Source organism: Neolamprologus multifasciatus, chromosome 17 (genome assembly GCF_963576455.1).
Source record: "Neolamprologus multifasciatus chromosome 17, fNeoMul1.2, whole genome shotgun sequence".
Taxonomy (NCBI): domain Eukaryota; kingdom Metazoa; phylum Chordata; class Actinopteri; order Cichliformes; family Cichlidae; genus Neolamprologus; species Neolamprologus multifasciatus.
Window position 1 is genome coordinate 36,310,111 of NC_140455.1, and position 17,004 is coordinate 36,327,114.

At 40.6% G+C, this 17,004-nt stretch overlaps 1 protein-coding gene across 1 annotated transcript in view; it reads left to right on the plus strand.

Moving 5' to 3' along the window:
- Positions 1-337: 337 nt before the first annotated feature.
- Positions 338-17,004, plus strand: part of LOC146499798 (protein mono-ADP-ribosyltransferase PARP12-like) — a 21,838-nt gene continuing 5,171 nt past the window's right edge. Inside the window, exons 1-10 of the mRNA XM_085138554.1 lie at positions 338-1,068; positions 1,748-1,883; positions 6,312-6,906; positions 6,996-7,046; positions 7,127-7,253; positions 8,267-8,432; positions 9,193-9,313; positions 9,421-9,517; positions 11,067-11,142; positions 11,676-11,806. Coding sequence (XP_084994680.1) covers positions 791-1,068; positions 1,748-1,883; positions 6,312-6,906; positions 6,996-7,046; positions 7,127-7,253; positions 8,267-8,432; positions 9,193-9,313; positions 9,421-9,517; positions 11,067-11,142; positions 11,676-11,806 — 1,778 coding nt within the window. The 5' untranslated portion in view covers positions 338-790. The remainder of the gene's footprint in view (positions 1,069-1,747; positions 1,884-6,311; positions 6,907-6,995; positions 7,047-7,126; positions 7,254-8,266; positions 8,433-9,192; positions 9,314-9,420; positions 9,518-11,066; positions 11,143-11,675; positions 11,807-17,004) is intronic.

The window sequence follows — 17,004 nt, forward strand, 5'->3', positions numbered from 1 at the left end:
ACCAGTTGGAGAGCTCCTTACATCGCACGGCATGATGAACATGCATTGCTTTTTCCAAATGTTAAATGGAATGGCTAATCTGACATTTAATCTGATAGCTAATCCAAGGGCTAATCCCTTAATTAATCCCAAAGCTGATACATTTGCTAATATGATTTAAACTATTAAGGATAGAAAAGGTCAAAATAAATCTTTGTTTGTTTGTTTTTTTAATCCATTTCCCTTTAATTCTGTTTACTCATTTCTCTTTTTTAAATTGTACTTTAAAAAGATTTTGATTTTTTTTCCTTTGGAATTCTAAAATGGGTTTATATTGACTCACACTTTATTTATGTCTAAATAAATAAAAGAATTACAAAATTAATTTGACTCTTCTGGTCCCCCATATAACCCTCGCTGCAAACAGCAAACAGCAGACAGCCTGAATTTAGAATTTAGCGGCTAAAAATCCAAATGTTCACCTCAAAGGTTTGATGGAAAGTCTGACATAACATTTGTTTTTCAATAAATTCTAAATGTTTTTGTTGCAAATTTTCTGTATTATATAGATCCTGTATCTTCATGGCATGTTTCATTACTGGAAATGTTTCAGCTGTGAAGTAGAAGAAAGTCGAGGCGTGGGATGTGTGGAGGTCATACAGCGCGACCACGACTCAGAGTGGAAAACAGCAGCATTACAGCATCAGTCCAGGTTAAAGGTTGTTGAGTTTCGCTTTCCAGTCGTCAGAAATGAAGCTTTCGTCAGTTTAATGTCACAGGTGGAAGAAAACACAGGCAGAGCTCGGACACGATGGAGACAGAAATACTGAGAATGATCTGCGCCGGCCAAGGAGCAGTCAACACGGAGGATTTAGTGTATAATCTGTTTTCCGGAGATCCCAAGAAGTTGTCGGAGATCATTTGTAACCGAGAGAAATTTGTTTCGTGTTGTCCAAACGGACAGCCGAAGGTGGTGGCCAGGACCCGCCTGAGACTTTGCAAAGTGAAAGACTGTCTGGGGATATGCAGGGGTCTGCACCTGTGCAAAAACATCCTCTTCAGCGGATTCTGTCAGTTCACTCAGCTCAGGTAAATATACTGCACTTAAAAGTAAGTAACAGAGCTTATTTAGGGATTGTTATTTATGTCATGTAGTTATATCACATGTGGTTGTAAAATCAACAGGTTTAAAGTCCAGGACACTGATGGTGCCTTTAGGTATTGTTAGGAAAATCCGACAATTTACAGCAGTTTGACACATTTATTCAAAAAGCTAACCTAAACAAGTAACAAAATGTGGCTTTGAGGGCCAGTAGGAAAAGTTGCTCTCTGGTCGTCTTTTAGACTGAAGCTTAGCTTTGAAATGAGTAAAAAGAGTGACAGCGAAAAGAACATACATTCATCCAAAGAACAGAAAGATTTTCCAACATCAGCAAGGTTTACTATGAGAAATAAAAACTAAAGCGGCTGCTACGTCTACCCAGCCACATAGAAAACAATCTAGTACTGGGCTAATCCTGTTTCCCAAGCATGTTTCCCTAAACTTCAAACTTTTCACATTGATGTTGTACTGTTTCTAAGACTTATCATGGTGGCTATTTGCCTTGAACCTAACCGCTGACTTTGTACCATGCAGATAAGCCTTATTAATCATTACACAAAGACAGCTGTCTCATATGACGCTGTTTTTTGTTTTTTATTCTTAACTGAGCAAATAAATGCTAGCACACCCAGTCATGACTCAGCTGTGTGGATTCTGTTATAACAGGAGGGGCTGCTGCTTCTCACATGAGCTGACCTCTGAGCATAACCAAAGACTTCTGAGGCAGCATGAGCTGGAGAGCCTGAGCCGAGAGGAGCTGTGCACCCTGCTGCTGCAGAGTGACCACACACTCCTTCCTGATGTAAGTCTAAGAACACACTGCATGAACCAGACGAGTCAGTTTGCATTAAAATGAACTGTCACCTTTTCTGATATTTAACCATTTAGAGCAAAGTCTAAGGAGCCTGGAAAGAAAAGGCGTCTGGACTTCTTTAAGTTGCTTGAAGATGTTTCACCTCTCATCCAAAAAGCTTCTTCAGTTCTAGGGTCAAATGTGAAGAGTCCCAGATTTAAACCCTGTGGGAGTATCTCCCCCCAAGAGGGACAATGGACCCCCTAATAATCCTCTACCTAATCACACGAGCCAAAGTCTGAAAACGGGTGTAGGTGATTTGGAAATCACATGATACACATGAAGAAATATCACTTCCTTCTCTCTCTTTAAGTCCTTAAGTCCTCTTTAAGTGATTGTAAACATGAGAACAGTTTCGAGATCAGCCTTTTATGTACTTTACCTTGATAGGTGTCGACAAACATGTCAGTGAGGCCCGCCTCCTCAAAATCCTCCCTTGCAACTTTAATATTTTTATTAATTGTAATTATCTGTAAAAGTCTGTTTTATTTAACCTGCAAGTTTCACTGAGTTGTAGGAAGCTGTACATGTCTGAGATTTTACAGTATGCTGTAAATTCTCTAAACACCCCATCCAAATGTGCTGGTGTGAAACCAGTATCATATCCTACCCAGTATTCACACTTCCGCGAAATTTCGACAGAAACTCTGGTAGTAGCCCACCATGCCGAGAAAATGGCGGAGCTCACGCCTAGTACGAGGGGCAGGGACTTTTGCCAAAATAGGGCGCACTTGTCCTTGACCCACCTGTTTCCCTAGATACGTCACAGTGGCTTTGCAAAATCACACTTGGCGAGATTGAGGGCAAGGGATGCCCTTTCCAAGCGATGGAACACATCAGTGAGCCTTTATGCTCTGACCAGGTGTCTGAATAGACGACAATATCATCTAAATACACTCCACAGTTGAGAACGCTTCCCAGCACGATATTCATGAGCCGTTGGAATGTGGCGGGGGCGTTGCGCAACCCGAAAGGCATGACAGTGTACTGAAGAAAATGGTCAGGAGTAACAAAAGCAGAGATGTTGGCCGCACGTGATGTTAGAGGAACTTGCCAATAACCGTTCGACAAGTCCAGCTTAGTAACAAACTTCGCAGAACCGACCATATTGATCATCTTCCATTCTGGGAATAGGATCGGAGTCAGGTTTGGTCATGCTGTTCACCTTCTGAAAATCCATACTAAACCGCGGGGTTTTATCTGCTTTAGGCACTAGGAGACACGGGGGAACTCCACGCACTAGAGCTAGGAACAGCAAGATGATTTTCCAACGGATGAGAAACCTCTGTCTGGAAAATGGCACCTTTAGTGGGATTCACCCGGTAGGCATGCTGTTTGATTGGAGGGTGGTCCCCCACATCGATATCATGCTCCAGCACTTTGAACAGCATCATTTAAATGTGACCTTAGATCACTTAGGATTTCAGAGTTTCTAAGTCGTGCGCAGCACAACTGAAAACCAAATCATCACTTACCGGGTCATACCAGGTTTTGGAAACTGGCACCCCCACAGTCGCAACTGTTGATACACCACTAGCAAAGTAAGACTTCATCATATTGATATGACACACACAACACTGTTTCCTTCGCTCTGGGGTGTCTATGACATAATCCTTGTCACTCAATTTCGCCTGCGCTGTATACGGACCACTGAAGGAGTAGAAGTATTACTTCTTACTACTTACTACTAGGTCACTGCACGATTAGGGGCGATCGTGGCTCAAGAGTTGGGCGTTTGTCTTGTAATCGGAAGGTTGCTGGTTCGAGCCCCGGCTCCGACAGTCTCGGCCGTTGTGTCCTTGGGCAAGACACTTAACCCGTTGCCTACTGGTGGTGGTCAGAGGGCCCGGTGTCGCCAGTGTCCGGCAGCCTCGCCTCTGTCAGTGCGCCCCAGGGCAGCTGTGGCTACACTGTAGCTGCCATCACCAGTGTGTGAATGTGTGTGCGAATGGGTGGATGATTGTGTATAGTGTAAAGCGCTATACAAATACAGACCATTTACCATTTATTAAAACTTTGTCACCAACCTCAAATTTCCTTTGCACAGCTTTCTTATCAAACTTCCTTTTCATCTTTCCCTGCGCTGCAACAAGAGCGTGCAATTGCGCATGCTTTATGCAAACACTTTCTAAAAGAACTCGCATAATCCAACACATTTTCCTTAGGAGCATCTATGTCAGGCAGAAAATTCTCCTTGAGTAGTTGCAACGGGCCACACACTGTGTGACCGAACACCAGCTCAGCAGGGCTAAATCCTAGCGACTCCCGCACGCTTACCCTCACCGCTAAAAGAAGCAGCGCCAACCCCTCATCCCATTCCTTTCCAGACTCGAGGCAAAATTTCTGCATCATAGATTTCAATGTCTGCTGAAAACGCTCGAGTGCACCTTAGGACTCCGGATGATATGCACTATTCAATTTCAATTCAATTTTATTTATATAGCGCCAAATCACAACAAATGTCGCCTCAAGGCGCTTCATAGATACAGAGAAAAGCCCAACAATCATATGACCCCCTATGAGCAAGCACTTTGGCGACAGTGGGAAGGAAAAACTCCCTTTTAACAGGAAGAAACCTCCGGCAGAACCAGGCTCAGGGAGGGGCTTGTGATGTTTAATACCAAGTGATCGCAGAAATTGAGCAAAAATCTGAGACATGAAATTAGAGCCTTGGGCAGAGCCTTTGGACAGATTTCAGCAACCCAAAAGTAGAAAAGAAGTTCACCAACGCCTTAACAATGGATTCAAAGTCAGAAGATACTGGTGTCCCGATTTTGTTTTAGGAAGTGGACCAACACAGTCAATGAGTATGTGCTCAAAAGGTTCCCCTAAAACTGGAATAGGGTGTAATGGAGCGGGTGGAATGGTATGTAGATACTTGAAAGTGTGTCTGAGTATATATGTAACCGGTGTGATTCTGCGTTGTGTCTGATAAAAAAGGTAAAAGAAAGAAAGACCTCCAAGTAAATAATTTGCCCACTCCAGCTCCTACGACCAAATACAAACAGTGGGGAAGAGGGTTAGCTCAACCCACCACAACTTCCAAGCTAGCAAGGAGTATATATTCATGCTAGCATTTATGGCGCCTAAAACACATTTATGATACACACATTGTTACAGTTTTGTGTCAGTGTTGACCCAGCATTTTGAGTTTCTTATATTTTGGTTTATTTTTGCATTATGGATTGTTTTCTGATGTTCTGGTGCTTTGTTTATTATTATTATTATTATCATTATAGATCTGTTTCTGTTATTCTTGGTGAGGGATCAGTTCTTAGGTTTTGGGTTCTCATGTGTATTGCAGTTTCTGTTCAGTGTCTAGTCTGTCTCTCAGTGTCGTGTCTGCATCTTTGTTTAGTGGTTTCTTGTTTCCTGTTTTATTGTGAAAGTCTTTGTCTTATGTTAGTGTGTGCAGCTTAGCTCCCCCTGTATCGTTAGCCCTGATCTCTCCCAGCTGTGTCTCCCTCCCTGATTACCACCCTGTGTATATTAGTGTTGTCCTCAACCCAGTGTCGCGTCGTACCATCAGATTATGCCTGTGTGTTTTTTGGTCTCAGCGTTCAGTCTTCACTTCATGTTTTGTTTTCATGCCAGCAATAAAGCTGAGGTTTTGAGTTGCATTCCGTTTTCTGAGTCCTACATTTGGATCCTCATCTCCGCCTGCCCGCACACAGAGCCCTGACACACATACTACACACTTATAACATCTAACAAAAACAGGCTTAATAATGACAATAATTGAACTAAAATCGCAATCAGAAACATCAGGGTGGCTAAATATCCATTATATGTGTGTTTTAAAGTGTTGGAAAGAAATGACACCCACCTCTCCCACGGGGGAATTGTAGAAAAGGAGAAAGGCAAAAGGGGTACACTGTATTTATAGGATTGCACCAAAGAAGAAGAAAAGAATGAGGAGGGGCTCTAACTGATAATGAACATAACTACAGGCTTGGAGGTCCTAAAAGTCGGGTATAAAAGGAGGAATTTGGGGGTTTAGAACACATTTTGGGTAATTATAACAATGTGATTTATGACCCTGTTACATGTACATAGATGTGGGTGTGGGTGTGTATATATAAACGAGCAAGATACACTGTATATGGAAAAACTGTAAAGTGGAAAAATTACATTTTAGTAACTTCACATAGTCTTGGGTGAATCCCCCCCCCCCCCTTCTATTTTTTAAAATTTAGTTGTTTGTTTTTCTTTTTTCCTTTTTTCCCTTGTTGTGTCTGTGTAAATGTTAATGTTCCTGTTAAATACAAATAAAGTTGGAAAAAATTCAAATAAAGAAGTTGGACATCACGATGGCTATATTCATCTTTTATATACAGTCTACTATTGTAACTCCCCTTTTCCCCCTTTCTCCATCAGATATGCTACGACTACAACAACGGTGATGGAGAGTTCGGCAGGTGTCAGGATGGTGATGGTTGCAAGAGGCTCCACATCTGTGAGAACTACATCCGCCGTGAATGCAGCTGCTGGAAGAACCACGATTTTAATGCTGCACAGCCATTCAAAACTTTGAAAGCTAGAGGCGTGCCTGACACACTCTTTCAGTCCTTGAAGGCTGCTTATGCAAATAAACAGGCTTTGAAGCTGGCTGGAATCGGTGACCATGGTCAACGAAGTCAGAGAGGCAGAGGGAGAGGTGGCCATCAGCTCAGCAGAGGCTTTAGAGGAAACAGAGGAAACCACAGCAGCCGCCCAGATCTGCATCGAGCCCGTTCACTTAGTAACATTGCTGCAAACATTGATGCCTTTGACCTGTGCTCCAGCGATAGACTGAATGAAAGTGACGATGACAACTCTCCCACCAGTGACATCACTGGTGCCGCTACCAGGAACAGGGGCAACCATCAACGTTTTCAAAATGCTCGTTCCTTAAGTGACATTCGTGCTGCTGTCAATGATGAAGCTGCTAGAGGCGGAGAATGGCAGAACAATAGACAGAGGCCTGTCAGAGGTAAACACCGGCTGAAAACACTTCTGTGGGGAGATGAACTAAAACTGCTGTCTGAATGAAGCCTGTGAAATATCTCCTGTTTCTTTCAGATAAAACAGAGATCTGCATGTACTTCATTAAAGGTCACTGCAAACATGATGGTGAGAAAGTCACGGTTAGTAAGTGTTTGAGGCTTTAATGTAGTTCTTTCTTGACTTTGATCAGCTGTCTTTCTTCTTAGATCGATGTTTTAAAGCTCATGATAAGATGCCGTACCGATGGCAGGTCCAAGAGGGACACCAGTGGACTGATTTGCCCGATAATGAGACAATTGAGAGAGACTACTGTGACCCCAGTAACTCTTACAGGTACTTACATTTATTCTTCAACTCAGACATCTCAGGGTTTTTTTAAGATCTAGTGGAACTATTAAGCGTTTCCACTTTTTTTCAAATATGCGTTGATAAAATAACAGATGCTCCTTTTAAACTAAAATCAAGCTCAGTGTATGTGATAGTAATTTTTATGAGGGTAAAAAGTTTTGATGTTGGCTCTGTATGATGTCAGTGCAAGATAATGTTCTTAAAATGGTCATTTCAGGCACGCAGCATTTGTTTCACGTACCACATTATTCCACGGTCACCAAAATTATTATAGTGAAATTTAGTTTAAATCACCACAAAATACTGAACAAAGAATCATAAAAAGATTTTGCATAACTGACCATCTTCATGGTAATACTTTGATTGTCAAAGGACCTTGCAAAGAAAAGCGTCTGGACTTCTTTATGTTACTTGAAGACGTTTCACCTTCATCCAAGAAGCTTCTTCAGTTCTAAGGTCAAATGGTGGAGAGTCCCAGATATAAACCTAGTGGGAGTTCCCCCCACAGAGGGACAAAAGGACCCGCTGATGATCCTCTAATCGCCTGAGCCAAGGTGTGAAACTGGGTGTGGGTTAAGGCGTCTGGGGAGTTTTGAGATCCCTCCCCAGACGCCTTAACGCCCACTCACATCCTGGGCCATCTGACCTCAGGAATTCGCATGATAAGGTGGGGCCAGGTTTCACAACAAGCTCACCCGAAACTCTGGCTGATTGGGACCCACACCCAGTTTCACACCTTGGCTCAGGCGATTAGAGAATCATCAGGGGGTCCTTTTGTCCCTCTGTGGGGGGATACTCCCACTAGGTTTAAATCTGGGACTCTCCACCATTTGAAGAATGAAGAAGCTGAACTGAAGAAGCTTCTCGGATGAGAGGTGAAACGTCTTCAAGCAACTTAAAGAAGTCCAGACGCTTTTCTTTGCAAGCTCCTTTGACTACGATGACCTGGATGACTGAGAACCTTCACAGACATAATACTTTGATTGTTTTTTTTGCAGTAGTACCAGCCCACCCGTGCACTTCGACACGATGACCTGTGGACGGAACAAAGTGCGTCGACTCTCGACAGAAAACTCTGTGATTGAGCCGACCTTCATCCACACCACCAAGTGGCTTTGGTACTGGCAGGATGAGTTTGGGAGTTGGAACATGTTTGCATCTGCTGTGAGTAACTACAGAGTGTTGGCAGAAATTTTGGCAGATTGCTAAGACATTAAGGCACGACTTTAACAGTCCACCGTGTATCCACATTCAAAAAAATGTAACTAATTGTGAGTCTGATTTAATAGTTTTATTGAAAAACACAAACAAACTATTTCTAATGTGAAAAATCCCTCATAGTTTGAGCCTGCAGTGCTTTGTTTCCCCTACAGGAGAACTCTACTGTGCATTTCAGTGCTTTTCAGTTTGTGTTTCATGTTGTTGTTCTATCCTCCAACAATATCATCCTAATCTGTCATCAGCAGTGATTCACTCAGGGAGAAATTTTAAATGAAAAAAAATATGAAAAAACTTTTCCAGCCAGGAATCATATTCGGCTGCTAGATAGCAAAAGTTGCGGAGTAGCTTCCAAAAACTAGCTTGTAGTTCATGGATTGTCACTTCTCTGGTGTGGAAGGAGCCTGAGCTAGTACCTAGGTTTCAATGTTATTTCAATGTGCAAAAAAAAAACATACCAAAACCCATTTTTGCACCAGCTCGTAAGCATATTCAGTTCTGCTGTAAATTTGGGTCAGCTTTTTAAGGTTGTTTTTTGGTACTTAAGTGCTTGATGCAGTCAGGTCTCCTTAAACACAAAGTGGCTCTAAAAGAATTATAATGATGCTGATTTATGATTAGCTCAGATATTATAATCAACTGTTCTTTATTAATATCCCAGTGCAGGTTTGAGGTCAAAAACTGGCTCAGTTTTCTTGCTTTGCAGACTAGTGGACATAAAACAGCAGACATCAACAGCACAAAGCTGGAGGAGAAGTTCCTGGCCAATGATAAAGACGTGTTGGAGTTCACTGCTGGTTCACACTCATATTCACTCAGTTTCCAGGGTAAACAAAGAATGTGGAAACTGTCTCTGTTTGCTGACTTCAGAAATGTTAACATGTACAATTGGCTTTATAATTATTGTGTAAGTTTAAACTTTTTTACCCGTCAGACATGATGCAGACAAACAAGCACTATGGCACCAAAAGGCTTGTGTGCAGACGACCACGGTTTGTCTCTGCTGCAGATGTCCTAACAAAGAGAGTCAGGTACGTCATCCCAAAAACAGCCCCGCCAGGAAGTTTTCAACCCTTTTATTTTTCCCTCAATCATGAGATCTTTGAATGTTGCTGCAGCTTCATTCCGACAGATACTCCACACGAATTCCAGTTAGAGATGGGATTTGATTTAGAGATATTGGCTTAAACCCAACACATTTCTGTTCAGTACTGATGGGTAACCATGCCAACATTCTCTTGTTTTCTCTTGGTCATAGAAGTCTAAAAGAAACAAATCTAAATAAATATATATATTTGTGATGTAGAGTACAGCTACATAAAACTTGACAACAGCTGATGACACAAAATGTTAGTCCCTATGAAACATTTGCCTGATTCAAATTTCTGAATTCAGGAAGTTCTGCACGTAATTTTAAATGAAAATAAAATTGGCTTCATCTTTGTGTTTATAGAAATATTGGCAAAATTTGTTGAAAAACTCAAAAACTGGTGTTGATACATTTTAGAAACTCCTTTTTCAGCAGCACAGCCTTGAGTCTGACCACATCTCTACAGGCTCCACACTCGTGAATTTGTTTTTTTCCTGGTCTTGCTGGCAGATCCTATGAAGCTTTGTCATATTGCATGGAAGACAACTGTCATTTTCACGGTACCCCTTAGTCGTGAGTGATAAAATTTGCTATAGAGACAAAAAACATTATTTTGTACCTGGCTGTAAACATTATCCACAAAAGTGGGTCAACTTTTTAAGCTAACTTCAAGTGGCCATTTAAGGAATTGCAGTTGTTTTGGGGGATTTCAATGCTGATTTAATTTTTTGACACAGCCAAATATCTCTTTCAAGAAGACAAAACGTGACTCTAAATGAATTCTGATGTTGATTATTTACTCGTGGAGATGTAAATAAGTAGCTAGCCATATCAGTAACTGGTCATATTAGCTTTTTAGTTAACAAAGATTTCACAAAACATGATGTCTACAGGTTTCTTAGAGACACTGTTGAGCTTGTGGTCTCTTCCCTCAACAAGGAGCTACTTAGTTACTTAACTTAATAAGTAGGAACAATCCTGATTGTTCTTAAATTCTTCTGTTTCACTTATTAGCTTCGTTTGGCTCGCTTGTATGGGATCAAATCCTTATTTCACTCAATGACATGCAAATCAAAGAACTCGGTAATGTGAGGTTTTGTTTCTGAATTTTTGGTTGATCTCTCCATTAAAATGAAACGACCATCAAAATGAGAGACTTTATATTTTAATTTCTTTGTAAAGTGAGCAAACCTACAAATTCAGCAGGGTATCAAACAGTTATTTCCCCGTCTGTGTGGAGCCTCAGCATGAGTCACAATTCTTTAGTTTGTTTTTCAATGAATTTGCAAGAAATTAAAAATATGATGTTTTTCATTGTCGCTTATAACGGAAAAATATTTTATTCATTTAAAATCAAAACTTAAAAAGTTTGAATAAAGAAAAGAAGTCTGCTAACCGCAGTGATCATTAATTACATTTATCTGATGTGTGTTTTCAACCTTTAAAAACAACGTCATAATTAAAGTCATTCTAACCCTTTCTCTCTGCAGAAGGCCTTTGCTTCAAACTTCCACTCCAATACCAGAAACCTGGGACAAGGCACAGATCCCTCAAACAGGATACTCGGTATTGTTAAAAAAAAAAATAATTAAATTAAATTAAAAAAAATAATATATATATATATATATATATATATATATATATATATATATATATATATAATATTTTGGTGTAAATAAGCCAAAATGTGATGTCCACATATGTGGACGCCAGGTCCTAGGAGGTTAAAAAGGAGTAAACAAGTAAATTCACTGAGAAAAAGAAACAAAGAAAAGATCAGGATGGTAGAGCTGAAGATGAAGATTTTCACTAGAAGTGACCAGGATGGGCCAGGATAGGAAATGAGTTTTTTAGAAGGAAAGTTTATGTTGGATCCTTCAGCAGTAGAGACCAACCAAAGAGTTTGAATCATAACTGAAAATAAATTCAGATATTTCACACTATCTGCTAAAAAAAAAACCCCTGCTTTATAGGTTTTCATATCACCTTAAAAGATTTGTGTGTTAGAGTTGTGATCATGTTATTTGTCTCCACTAAAATTCTACTTTTCCTTTATAATTGTGACTGAAAATGTTTAATGTTCCTGTTTTTTCTCATAGCGAATCTCACTCCAGCCCAGCTCGGAAGAATTTGGAGAAGTTGTAGCTCTTTTCTCTGAAACCATGAAAGGCTGTGATATCATCAACATTGAGAGGATTCAGAACAAAGCTCTTTGGGAAGCTTTTCAGCTGTACGTGTTTCATTTAATGTTCATCCAGTAATTAAATGTGTTTGGCTTGTGTTGTAAAAATGCTTCTTGGAATAAATCTCAATCTGGGAAGCCTGGTCATTTTCCCTTAATTGGTGGAAAATGCAGCTGCAGGTTGAGCAGCAGAGTTGAGTATGTGGGCTGACTTCATATCCTTCAACCAGCATTTGTCGCATGTCCCTTCTGTTCTGTCCTCTCCACTCCCAAATTCTGGAAGTAGTCTTTGGGGGTGAGCGCTGACATCTTGGAGGATAGAGCGGAGCTCCACACCATCACACGGCCAAACACAAACGTTAATCTTCCCTGTTTGATAAGAATGTTTTTTAGGGTCGTGTTGCTTAAGTTCATCGAGTTTGGTGGACATTTGTTTATGCACAGCTCTCTTAAGGTCCCACTACAACATTTCATTCATGAATGAGTCTGGGCCATTCATTGGTAGGGCTGCACGATTAATCGTTAGAAAATCGCGATCTCCATTCATACTTATGTGCGATCTCATTTCCAAATGACAACGATTTAAAAAAAAAAAAAAAGACGACGACGATTGTACCGCATTTTGATCCGGGACGTAATCTGCATGAAAACAAGCGCTCACTCTTCCTGCTCAACAAATGACAAGGGCGGAGCCTTATACCACGTGATACAGAAGCTGGCTGCTAAAATTAGCAGGGAAAAAACAACGGAGAGCACGTCAGGGATGACGAGAAAGTGACAGGAGAAAATCCGTCCCGGTCAACCACCCAAACATCAATAACGGGAACCTTATACAGCGCTTCCCTGTACCCGTCGAACTCCCGCAGGCACAAAGAAATTACGGAGGCTATTACTTATCACCTGACCAAAGATATGGCTCCATCAACACTGTGCAAAACGAGGGATTTAGGAACATGATCAACACCCTAGACAAACGCTAGCTTTCTTTCTTTCTTTCTTCCTTCCTTTCTTTCTTCCTTCCTTTCTTTCTTTCTTGCTTCCTTCCTTCCTTCCTTCCTTTCTTTCTTGCTTCCTTCCTTTCTTGCTTTCTTTCTTGCTTTCTTTCTTTCTTCCTTCCTTTCTTTCTTTCTTCCTTTCTTGCTTTCTTGCTTTCTTGCTTCCTTCCTTTCTTTCTTCCTTCCTTCCTTCCTTGCTTTCTTGCTTCCTTCCTTTCTTTCTTTCTTTCTTCCTTCCTTCCTTCCTTTCTTTCTTTCTTCCTTTCTTGCTTCCTTCCTTCCTTTCTTTCTTCCTTCCTTCCTTGCTTTCTTGCTTCCTTTCTTTCTTTCTTTCTTTCTTTCTTTCTTTCTTTCTTTCTTCCTTGCTTGCTTGCTTGCTTGCCTTCTTTCTTGCTTGCTTGCTTGCTTCCTTTCTTGCTTGCTTGCTTCCTTCCTTGCTTGCTTGCTTTCTTTCTTGCTTCCTTCCTTCCCTCCTTCCCTCCTTTCTTCCTTACTTGCTTGCTTTCTTGCCTTCTTTCTTTCTTGCTTGCTTGCTTGCTTGCTTGCTTCCTTCCTTGCTTTCTTTCTTTCTTTCTTCCTTCCTTCCCTCCTTCCTTCCTTTCTTTCTTCCTTCCTTTCTTTCTTTCTTGCTTCCTTTCTTTCTTCATTCCTTCCTTTCTTGCTTTCTTGCTTTCTTTCTTGCTTCCTTCCTTTCTTTCTTGCTTTCTTTCTTCATTCCTTCCTTTCTTGCTTTCTTGCTTTCTTTCTTGCTTGCTTGCTTTCTTTCTTTCTTCCTTTCTTTCTTTCTTGCTTGCTTGCTTGCTTCCTTCCTTCCTTTCTTGCTTCCTTCCTTCCTTTCTTGCTTTCTTGCTTTCTTGCTTTCTTTCTTGCTTCCTTCCTTTCTTTCTTGCTTGCTTTCTTTCTTGCTTGCTTGCTTTCTTCCTTTCTTTCTTCCTTCCTTCCTTTCTTACTTTCTTGCTTTCTTTCTTGCTTCCTTCCTTTCTTTCTTTCTTTCTTGCTTTCTTTCTTTCTTCCTTCCTTTCTTTCTTTCTTGCTTCCTTTCTTTCTTCCTTCCTTCCTTTCTTGCTTTCTTTCTTGCTTCCATCCTTTCTTTCTTGCTTGCTTGCTTCCTTCCTTTCTTGCTTCCTTCCTTCCTTTCTTGCTTTCTTGCTTTCTTTCTTGCTTCCTTCCTTTCTTTCTTGCTTTCTTGCTTGCTTGCTTTCTTCCTTTCTTTCTTCCTTCCTTCCTTTCTTGCTTTCTTGCTTTCTTTCTTGCTTTCTTGCTTGCTTGCTTGCTTGCCTTCTTTCTTTCTTGCTTGCTTGCTTGCTTGCTTCCTTCCTTCCTTTCTTGCTTGCTTTCTTTCTTTCTTCCTTCCTTTCTTGCTTGCTTCCTTCCTTCCCTCCTTCCTTCCTTTCTTTCTTCCTTCCTTTCTTTCTTGCTTCCTTCCTTCCTTCCTTTCTTTCTTCCTTCCTTTCTTGCTTTCTTGCTTTCTTTCTTGCTTCCTTCCTTTCTTTCTTGCTTGCTTTCTTTCTTGCCTTCTTGCTTTCTTTCTTTCTTCCTTCCTTCCTTTCTTTCTTTCTTTCTTTCTTTCTTCCTTCCTTCCTTTCCTTCCCTTCTTGCTTTCTTGCTTTCTTTCTTGCTTTCTTTCTTGCTTCCTTGCTTTCTTTCTTGCTTCCTTGCTTTCTTTCTTGCTTGCTTGCTTTCTTTCTTTCTTTCTTCCTTCCTTCCTTTCTTGCTTTCTTGCTTTCTTTCTTGCTTCCTTCCTTTCTTTCTTGCTTGCTTTCTTTCTTGCTTGTTTTCTTTCTTTCTTTCTTGCTTCCTTCCTTTCTTTCTTGCTTCCTTCCTTTCTTTCTAGCTTGCTTTCTTTCTTGCTTGCTTGCTTTCTTCCTTTCTTTCTTCCTTCCTTCCTTTCTTGCTTTCTTGCTTTCTTTCTTTCTTTCTTCCTTCCTTTCTTACTTGCTTTCTTTCTTCCTTCCTTCCCTCCTTCCCTCCTTTCTTTCTTGCTTGCTTGCTTGCCTTCTTTCTTGCTTGCTTGCTTCCTTCCTTCCTTTCTTGCTTCCTTCCTTGCTTTCTTTCTTTCTTCCTTCCTTCCCTCCTTCCTTCCTTCCTTTCTTTCTTGCTTCCTTCCTTTCTTTCTTTCTTTCTTTCTTTCTTTCTTTCTTCCTTCCTTCCTTTCTTGCTTTCTTCTTGCTTCCTTCCTTTCTTGCTTTCTTGCTTTCTTTCTTTCTTTCTTTCTTCCTTTCTTGCTTCCTTCCTTGCTTTCTTTCTTTCTTCCTTCCTTCCCTCCTTCCTTCCTTTCTTTCTTCCTTCCTTCCTTCCTTCCTTCCTTGCTTCCTTCCTTCCTTCCTTCCTTCCTTCCTTCCTTTCTTTCTTGCTTTCTTCCTTCCTTTCTTGCTTTCTTCCTTCCTTCCTTCCTTCCTTTCTTGCTTTCTTTCTTTCTTTCTTTCTTGCTTTCTTTCTTGCTTTCTTGCTTTCTTGCTTTCTTTCTTGCTTCCTTCCTTTCTTTCTTGCTTGCTTTCTTTCTTTCTTTCTTCCTTCCTTTCTTGCTTGCTTTCTTTCTTCCTTCCTTCCCTCCTTCCCTCCTTTCTTTCTTGCTTGCTTGCTTGCTTGCCTTCTTTCTTTCTTGCTTGCTTGCTTCCTTCCTTTCTTGCTTCCTTCCTTGCTTTCTTTCTTTCTTCCTTCCTTCCCTCCTTCCTTCCTTTCTTTCTTCCTTCCTTCCTTCCTTCCTTCCTTCCTTCCTTCCTTTCCTTCCTTCCTTCCTTCCTTTCTTTCTTCTTTCTTTCTTTTTCTTTCTTTCTTCTTTCTTTCTTTCTTTCTTTCTTTCTTTCTTTCTTTCTTTCTTTCTTTCTTTCTTTCTTTCTTTCTTTCTTTCTTCCTTCCTTCCTTCCTTCCTTCCTTCCTTCCTTCCTTCCTTCCTTCCTTCCTTCCTTCCTTCCTTCCTTCCTTCCTTCCTTCCTTCCTTTCTTTCTTTCTTTCTTTCTTTCTTTCTTTCTTTCTTTCTTTCTTTCTTTCTTTCTTTCTTTCTTTCTTTCTTTCTTCTTTCTTCTTTCTTTTCTTTCTTTCTTTCTTTCTTCCTTTCTTTCTTTCTTTCTTTCTTTCTTTCTTTCTTGCTTCCTTCCTTGCTTCCTTCCTTTCTTTCTTTCTTTCTTTCTTTCTTTCTTTCTTTCTTTCTTTCTTTCTTTCTTGCTTCCTTCCTTCCTTTCTTTCTTGCTTCCTTTCTTTCTTGCTTGCTTGCTTGCTTGCTTGCTTGCTTGCTTTCTTTCTTCCTTCCTTCCTTTCTTGCTTTCTTGCTTTCTTGCTTTCTTGCTTGCTTGCTTGCTTCCTTTCTTTCTTGCTTGCTTGCTTTCTTTCTTCCTTCCTTCCTTTCTTGCTTTCTTTCTTGCTTCCTTCCTTTCTTGCTTGCTTGCTTTCTTTCTTGCTTGCTTTCTTTCTTTCTTCCTTTCTTTCTTGCTTGCTTGCTTCCTTCCTTCCATCCTTCCTTCCTTTCTTGCTTCCTTCCTTCCTTTCTTGCTTTCTTGCTTTCTTTCTTGCTTCCTTCCTTTCTTTCTTGCTTTCTTGCTTGCTTGCTTTCTTCCTTTCTTTCTTCCTTCCTTCCTTTCTTGCTTTCTTGCTTTCTTTCTTGCTTCCTTCCTTTCTTTCTTGCTTGCTTGCTTGCTTTCTTTCTTGCTTGCTTGCTTTCTTTCTTGCTTGCTTGCTTTCTTCCTTTCTTTCTTCCTTCCTTCCTTTCTTGCTTTCTTGCTTTCTTTCTTGCTTCCTTCCTTTCTTTCTTTCTTTCTTGCTTTCTTTCTTTCTTCCTTCCTTTCTTTCTTTCTTGCTTCCTTTCTTTCTTCCTTCCTTCCTTTCTTGCTTTCTTTCTTGCTTCCTTCCTTTCTTTCTTGCTTGCTTTCTTTCTTGCTTGCTTTCTTTCTTTCTTCCTTTCTTTCTTTCTTGCTTGCTTGCTTCCTTCCTTCCTTCCTTTCTTGCTTCCTTCCTTCCTTTCTTGCTTTCTTGCTTTCTTTCTTGCTTCCTTCCTTTCTTTCTTGCTTTCTTGCTTGCTTGCTTTCTTCCTTTCTTTCTTCCTTCCTTCCTTTCTTGCTTTCTTGCTTTCTTTCTTGCTTCCTTCCTTTCTTTCTTTCTTTCTTGCTTTCTTTCTTGCTTTCTTTCTTGCTTTCTTGCTTGCTTGCTTGCTTGCCTTCTTTCTTTCTTGCTTGCTTGCTTGCTTCCTTCCTTCCTTCCTTCCTTTCTTGCTTGCTTTCTTTCTTTCTTCCTTCCTTCCTTCCTTCCTTTCTTGCT